The sequence below is a fragment of the Vollenhovia emeryi genome, unplaced genomic scaffold (assembly GCF_000949405.1).
Source record: "Vollenhovia emeryi isolate VEMERY1.0 unplaced genomic scaffold, V.emery_V1.0 DF939157.1, whole genome shotgun sequence".
Taxonomy (NCBI): Eukaryota; Metazoa; Arthropoda; class Insecta; order Hymenoptera; family Formicidae; genus Vollenhovia; species Vollenhovia emeryi.
The window spans coordinates 1,273,715-1,282,341 of NW_011967209.1; the positions used below are offsets into that span (position 1 = coordinate 1,273,715).

The window sequence follows — 8,627 nt, forward strand, 5'->3', positions numbered from 1 at the left end:
AGTTCAATTTGTTCTCTCGTCCAACACACGTCTCATGACACTTTTATTCGTGTTCGACAATTAACGATGCAACTTCAATTGACTTTGCGCTCTTCAACCAAGGAGTGCAAACATTTTTTACTAATAACTTACTGCAATAGCGTTATTGGCCAAACAAACGATATGAGACCATTAATTGTGTGAACAGATTACTTATCACCAAAGTAGCAGTGACACGCATTTACGCGGTGCTCTTCGCGGTTCAAACCCTATCTCCCTGCTAGAGGTTCCCAGAGAACTCGAACGCTTATACAGAAAAGAAAACTCTTCCCGGATCTCCCGACGGCGTCTCCAGGAGATCCGGGAAGAGTTTTCTTTTTTGTATAAGCGTTCGAGTTCTCTGGAAACCTCTAGCAGGGAGATAGGGTTTGGAACGCGAAGAGCACCGCGTAAATGCGTTTTTTCCTACTCTCGGAAAGTAACAGTTACACAAAATCCACATCAATGTAACACATGCGTGTTGTATTATATTTACATGATGTTATGGAACTCTGTTTGCTGAGCCATTTTTCAGAGAAATCCACAGAATGAGCGGGACCAATTCTACATGATATTTTTCGAGAACAACAAATTAGCAAGAAATACTAATATCGTCGTTATTTTTCGTTTAGGCCCGGTCTACAATGAGTTGTTAGTCGTTAGTCAGAAGTCGGAACTGTATGTCGGTCCTTTTTCTTCCACCCAGAAAGGAAAAGGATCAACATATAGTTGCGACTTCTGACTAACGACTAACGACTCATTGTAGACCGGGCCTTACGTATCCACAATTTTCCGTTAATTTGATTTCTTTAGCGAAATATCATTTTTCAGAGAGACCTGCTGAATAATAGAATAGGTAAAAAAGAACAGAAATATTTTTCGATCGAATAGTGCAGAAATTTTGTTCACTCGTATCAGTAATATTTACGCTTTTAAGTTCAGGTTGGTGGGATAGCAACTGTTGTTCTGAACCTAAAGTTTCGATACTCTCGCCGAAAACACTGAAATGTACGTATATGTATAGTAAAACCGTCTTGCTTATCGCTACAGTTGCGCTTCGAGGCTTGTAATACGATACAAGTCATTATTTTGTACTTCTAATTCAAGTTAAAGCCTCTGTTAAGCCCAGGGCCGTTAAAGGACAGGTAAAATGTCAAAAATTAACACTATATCACACATCGTCATGTGGTCAAATCCTTGATGCTTGTCGCATAAGATTTATATTATTCTGAAAATATATCAATCAATGAATTGCAGCATTATTTATAATATTTCTTATCCGCATTTTATCTCTCTGACAAAGTCATTTAAGAAGGAATTCCCAGGAAATTGATTAATTTTCTTATGAATTAAAGTTAGTGTATAAACAAACCAATCAATTTCCTGGAAATTCCTTCTGTTGAGGAAAACATGATATAAGATTCCAAACTGTCGGATTGCAAAATTATGCGATCGATAATTATTCGCGTCTTTATTTGCCTTCAGAGTTATCATGCAGGGTCAATGAAGAACTCGACCTATCGTACCGTTATCACATTACAGTAAGAGAGAGTAGAGACGATTGGGCAGTCAGGAGTTTTGGGAACCTCTTTGTAAAAAATACAACTCGGTGTTAAAGAATACAACTGATAACTGACAAATTCATGGTAGTACTTTAGATAATTAATCGACAATACCATTAAACGATTAGCGTTCTTACTTTTATTGTGTAAATAATTGTTTATACTTGTCGGAAAATTATTTTAAAAAGTACTATAATAAACACTATAATAGTTATAAGTTTACATGAAATTTGTTTACAGTGTACAGTAATAAATACTTTTTCGACGTTACGAAGAACTTCCTGAAGATATCTTTACTTTTTCAAATAATAGAGGGATATGCTTTAAGTCACCAGTGATGAAAAAATTAAGAGTAAACTTCTTGTCGATCTAACTGGCAATGTATTTGTAAAAATTTTTTTATAAAATTTTACATAAGGTGCGACGTGTCGACCCACATATCGGGTCCTTATCAAGCGAGTGAGCTGCAAATCAACATGTCGCTGTTAGATTATGGATTCTAGAGACACGTATTAAAGAACATCGGAACGACATCAAAAAACGCGTCAGCAATCAATCTTTCTCTTTATGCTGTCATAAAGAGAAAGGTCATTTTCATACTCTTTTTCAATTCCTGAAAAATAATGACCACGAGGAATTTTTTAAATATACCCGAATGACCATCTCACAGTTCGAGAAACTGTTAAATTTAGTTAAAGAGCCTCTGACGAAGAAAAGTATTCGTGAGCCTCTGTCCGCCGAACATCGTTTATATATTACCTTGTAGTAATAAGTTTATCTTATAATATTTATTAAATCATTAATTTTAAATTAATATATATTTTATTTTATAGTTATCTTGCTCATGGTTGCAGTATGCAAACTGTTGCATGGAACTTTTATGTATCTTTTATGTATGTTTATTTATCTGGCTCTCTTGATTTCGGAACTAAATTGTGGAATAACATGATTTATTGAGATTATTTATAGAGAAACATATGTACGTGCAATGGCTAAAGTTCGTTTTTCAATCGAAAATGATAAAGTTGTAAAATTTGAAAGATCTATACAAATGTAAATTGAACACTAAAATTTTTAAACAAATAATAAATCACGCTTTCAGAGATAAACAGGTAATAGAATAGCATAACATACATAATAAAAATTAGTTTTTAAATAAAACTCATGAAATCTTTGCAGTTGGAAATCGATCTTGAATCGATATTCAAGAGAACGATCAACCTTGTGCAGACTTGCCACATTATTTCTACGAACGGAACGTATGCTTCGACACCCCTACAGCTGCTAATTTGCGTTACAATAAGTTATCGTCTACTATAATCGGCAACGAATCACAGCGACCGATGACTCGCTACAGACGATTGTCCCCCACCGAACCGACAACTTTAATAAGCCCAGCAAGTAGTGAAGGAGCTTAATTAAGGAGCTTAGTTAATCGGCGACTCACGAGCAGCCGATTAGTACCGGTTTGGATCTCAACTCGAGAAACCGAGACAGTGGCGAGTGGGATTTCTCACGTTCTCCAACGAAGTGTGGAGTCTCGCGTTGATCGACGAGAATCATCAAAGCAAAACAAGAAAATTCCTGGCTCGCTCTGATCTGAAAGAGAGAGAGAGAGAGAGAGAGAGAGAGAGAGAGAGAGAGAGAGAGAGAGAGAAAGAAGAAACAAGAAAAACAGCGAAGTGATTACAAGATCTTTATTCCCAGGGAGTAATTACATGCCGATACCACAAATAAACATGATGGTTATTGGCACGCTAGTTCTTTTCCTCACGTTAACAACGATCCATGCACGTGAGTAGTTCGCCGTCAGTTCTAACATTAGCATCTTTTCTTGGCCAAATTAAAAAATCAATCGTTTATTTTAAACAACACAATTAACGCAATTAACATATTAAAAATTAAATCCATCTAATTCTCGCATTTATACCGAAATGCTTTCCGAGATAAATGTTTAAAACAAATGTTTATCTCCAGACTATTTCCACATGAGTACATTTGAAATGCGATATGCTGGATTCATTCTGAACTTCCATAATAAAGTTCGAATGTTGTTTTTAAAAGATTGCTGTCTGAGAAATAGATTGGTTAAATGAAATAATAACTTACTGTTACAGAGAGATGCCAAGAAGCAAGTGCTAACTGTATCAACATTCGCAATTGTCCGGCGACCTTAGCAATTCCGACAAGTCCTAAACCGCTTTCGGCAAGTACAGTGGAGACTCTTCAAATCTCGCAATGTGGCTTCGAGGGCAACGACCTGAAAGTGTGCTGCAACCTGGTAATTGAACCTAAATGTATTAATTTACACACACACACACACGCGCGATGTGCACAATCTGACCGGCAACCTCCACGTGGTGCACATTGGGTAACGCTAATACCGGCGGTAAACATCATTTTTCAAGAAAATGCATGGTTCGCTTCAAAGTCATGTAACTCGGTCAAGAAAAATCGTAGGAAAATTTTAAAAAAAGCATTTGGTAGGTAAAATGTTGTAGATTGTGGAACTTGCATCAAATTTGTCAAGAGAAATTTTTTTATCGAGCTACAGTGTGTCAAAAATACGTAATTTTAAGGAACAAAACAATGTATTCTTTTTTAAAGCACAGAACGTGGAAGGTGAATATATCGAAATAAATCATTGACAGAGTTTTAAAGTTGAAACTTCAAGCTTTAAGATGCTTTTTTAATTTTGTGTCTACGATTATTTTTCGCCGAGTTTCAGTGGTTTGACAATAGGCCAATTTTTAGGGTATGAAAAGTGTTCCCTATTTTTTTTTAGTAGTGTATAATATAATCCATATTTTTCCAATTCGAGAAAGAGAATTAAATTTAATATTATATGAAGCTAAGTTTTTAAAATGTTAACAGGAAAAAGCTCGAATGCAAAAACAGAGATTCTGATTAGGAATTACAATAATTAAAAACACACTTTTTTTGCGAATAAATTATTGCAACTATGTATTACTTAACGATTTTATTTCCCTTTTGTTTTTCATTTAGTGCTAGTTTTGTAAATAAGTTTTTGAAATAATAAAAGTTTATTTATTGTCCGATGATGTTCTCGTCGAGGACATCGAATTAATGCATTTTGGATGATTATCTCTAATAATAGAGGGATATGCTTTAAGTCACCAGTGATGAAAAAATTAAGAGTAAACTTATTGTCGATCTAACTGGCAATGAATTTGTAAAAATTTTTTATACAATTTTACATAAGGTGCGACGTTTCGACCCACGTATCGGGTCCTTATCAAGCGAGTGAGCTTGTGGTGTTCATTTAATGCAGGTTCTAGCAGACTCGCAGGTCATTGTCAGTGTAGGATTGTCCGGAGAATATAATTAGTTAGAATAAAGATGATCGTTCGTTATAACAATCGGAGTTCAACTCCGATGAGCATCGGACAAAGACCTGCGAGTCTGCTATAACCTGCATTAAATGAACACCACAAGCTCACTCGCTTGATAAGGACCCGATACGTGGGTCGGAGTTCAACTCCGATTGTTATAACGAACGAACGTCTTTATCTCGATCTTGTGGTATTAGCAAGACATCGAGCTGAAGTTTCACTCGTTGAAGTTTGCAATTTATAAAATTTTCTGTTACACTGTAACAATGAAATCAGAAATTTTACTACAATTAAAGTATTTAATTTAATCTTAATTGAACCTATTTTAATCTTACAGATATATTTTCCGGATAAAGCAATAAAAATATTTTTGTGCACAATTCTCCCATTTTTAACGATCTTTAATATTAATTCGCGGACAATCATTTGGGAATGTGACGTTTTACGTTCTTAGATGATAATAAAGTTTTTTTAGAAATTTAACTAATTACGAGATAGTTGAATTTTTGCTTCCGAGCAAAAGTTAAATTCAAGTATCGGTTTTCCATTTCTTCTGCTATTAAATATTAATTTTTTTGCGATAGGAAACATCGACACCGATGATGAGGACAGATGCCTCGAATCAAGGCCCACCAGATGTGACAAACCATCCGAATCTACGTTTATTGGATCATGTAGCATGCGGACCCCTCGCCACACAGAAAATATTCGGCGGTAAGAAAACCAGAGTCCTCCAGTATCCATGGATGGCGTTAATCTCGTACACCAGCAACATCAGCAAATCAGATCCCGATTTCCGTTGCGGTGGTACACTCATCTCCTCGCGCTACATCCTCACCGCCGCTCATTGTGTCACCGAGCTTCCAGATGGTAAAAGAAATTCCTATACCCGTAAACACGATTGAAATCTTTTGCTGAAAATACCATAAAATTGATATAAAGTAAAATGAATGTTATTAAAAATTTATTAAATGTATCTCAAAATGAATTATAACTTGCCTTATAAAATTCAAGGTATTGTAAAATATAAGGAAAATTAAAGTATATTGTTCAAAAGTAATGAAAAATTATATAATATTCGATATTATGAAATTTACTGGATTGAACTAAAAACTGTTACTTTTTAATGAAAAAATTTTGAAGAGAGATTTTGAAATACATTTCAGCAAAATTTAATTATATTTTCAGTAAAATGCTTTTATCAGGGATAAAATAAATTCTTATATAAATTCGTGTAATTTGAATCATATTGTTCTCCAGGTCTCCAAGTAATAGGCGTCAGAGTAGGAGAACACGACCTAACCACGGAACGTGACTGCGAGAGAGACAAAAACGGAACGGAAGTTTTTTGTTCAAACTATCAGGATTTCGGCATAGATAGCATCCAATACCATCCGGACTACACAACTAGTAGAATGCAAAATGATATCGCGCTTATCAGGTTGAATGTTTCCGTAAACTTCAGTCCACGAGATATCAAGCCGATTTGTCTACCTATCGGTAATTCGAGGCCGATAAGTCGTAACAATGAGGTGAGGAAATGTAATCAATATACATTCATTTCTATTCAATTATTCCAGACGAAAAGTAACAAAGAAAGAAGCAGCCGAACAGACTTTTAAGTCACATTGATTTTATTTCAAAATATTCAAATCTGCCGCTGATTTAAAAAGCATTAAAAAAGCAACTTTTAAATAACAATTCACGGAATCCTCCCCCCTTTCTTTCTTTCTCAAAAATTGAAATACTTCACAATTAAGGCCGCGGTCCACTCGATGCTTCAAAGCGTCCTTCTTCTCCTTCTTTCTTTATTAGAAGAAAGGAGAAGAAGAATGTTTCGAAGTGTTTATAACATCAAGTGCATAAGTCTCTTCGAATGTCTTTTCGATTATAATGTATAAAATTTTTTGAGGAAACGTTTTTTAGAAACTAACTGTTACGCAACATCAACATTACTGATCTCCTACTCAACAATGTAACTGCACCCACAGAAAAAATTTCCGGATCCAATGCTATTGCACTTCAATATAAGTATCATAAAATAGGATCGATATAGCACCAAAAAAATTCTAAAATCTAGGATAAAATGATAGTACGTATCGTCTTTTGTCTAATATCGTGGTGCAAACTTGGTGCGTTGTAAGATGGAGGGAAAATTTATTCTAAACGCAAGAATATATAAACTTACATTTATGTAAGTTACTCTTGTCTCAATATAGTAAGTCGATCTTTTTTAATTCGATAGAGGAGAATAAGAATTATTGAATTTATTTTGATAGTGTCTTATTTTTATACCAAATGAGGCTGTGAGAAATATTTTTGTTCTCAGTAACAGAAATTCTTTCTGAGGATGTGTTATGTACAACGTATCTCGTATTACATTTATATTGTTGAGTGGGAAATTATAACATTTATATTATGTAACTCTTAGTTGGTGGGTTGCTGGGTTCTATTTCGAAATTTCTCTTCCGATTGACAGGCTGTGGTGACCGGTTGGGGCGCGACGAAGTCGGGCCAGCGTAGTAAGGTTCTTATGCAGGTGAATCTGCCGCTGGTGGATAACGAGCAGTGTGAAAAAGCGTACTCACAGTTCTCGGACATCTGGTACAAGCAGCTATGTGCCGGCGGCCACATTGAAGTGGACTCCTGTTTGGGAGACAGTGGCGGGCCTCTGCAGGCGGAAAGTATATACAACGGCGGGCCGGTGCGATTCGTCCAGTACGGCGTGGTCAGCTACGGGTTGATAGAGTGCGGCATCGACGGCTTCCCCGGAGTTTACACGAGAGTCACCTACTACATGGACTGGATCCTCAACACGATGACACCTTAATTGGGATGATTTATGCTTAAGAAGACATGAACAATGTAAGAAAGTGTCAAGTGCGTTTTTCATAGAAATAAAATGTACTTTTTTCAATGAATTTTGACATTGTAGAATCAGAGAGAAGACTGAGGTCATGCCAACGATGTATTAAGTTCTGAAATCGTGCTGATTCGCAACGCCATCGCATCCATTTTATCATGGACGTAGGAACTACATAGCCACAGCCAGCTCTTTCGAGATGGTAAAACGTTATATTCGGTTTATAACCGGACTGCATTCACAATTGATAGATCGGTATCAATGTAGTCTGAATATGCGATTCGACCTTATTGTATCAGTGCTACATCCATAAATGACGAATCGGTATTAATTTATTCTGCAAATGACTGTTTAATTTATGTTCTATGTGTGCCAAACTTTACAATAAAATAATTCTCTCAGATATTTTTTTAACGGAACATTATTTTTGTGAGAAATTCGCAGAGTGAACGGGACCAGATAACATTTTTCGAGAGCAAATTAGAACAAATTCTTATATCAACGTTATTATAATATATTTCCGTTAACGTATAGATAATGCTCCGATAAATACGTCGCAGTGAAACGCCCCCAGCAAACACCAAAGTAACACTCACAAATAGGTATGATATCGCCAGTAGTTTAAAACCAATGATATGTAATTTTTAAACGACCTACACTGGCCAATGTTTTTATTTAAAAAAAAACACTACAACGTTTCGGTCCCGGATTTGGACTTTTGCAATTTTCTTTTGCTCCTTTTCAAGTAATCTGTTCACACAATTAATGATCTCATATCGTTTGTTTGGGCAATATTTTGTTGTTTGTTGAATCGTTCAACTTGATCTTTTG

The 8,627-nt window shown here is 35.6% G+C and overlaps 1 protein-coding gene across 3 annotated transcripts; it reads left to right on the forward strand.

Annotated features, from left to right (window-relative positions):
* Positions 1 to 3,001: 3,001 nt before the first annotated feature.
* Positions 3,002 to 8,201, forward strand: LOC105564952 (venom protease-like). Of its 3 annotated transcripts, none has more exons than XM_012017745.1 (7): positions 3,042 to 3,192; positions 3,225 to 3,374; positions 3,698 to 3,861; positions 5,518 to 5,803; positions 6,194 to 6,465; positions 7,413 to 7,798; positions 7,869 to 8,201. In XM_012017745.1, exons 2-6 carry the CDS (start codon positions 3,299 to 3,301, stop codon positions 7,761 to 7,763), a joined length of 1,149 nt encoding a protein of 382 aa, XP_011873135.1. In that variant the 5' UTR covers positions 3,042 to 3,192; positions 3,225 to 3,298; the 3' UTR covers positions 7,764 to 7,798; positions 7,869 to 8,201. The 3 variants fall into 3 exon arrangements, with proteins under 3 accessions (XP_011873133.1, XP_011873135.1, XP_011873134.1); XM_012017744.1 differs by having other exon boundaries at positions 3,042 to 3,184; positions 3,217 to 3,374; XM_012017743.1 differs by having other exon boundaries at positions 3,002 to 3,374.
* The last annotated feature ends 426 nt before the right edge of the window (positions 8,202 to 8,627 follow it).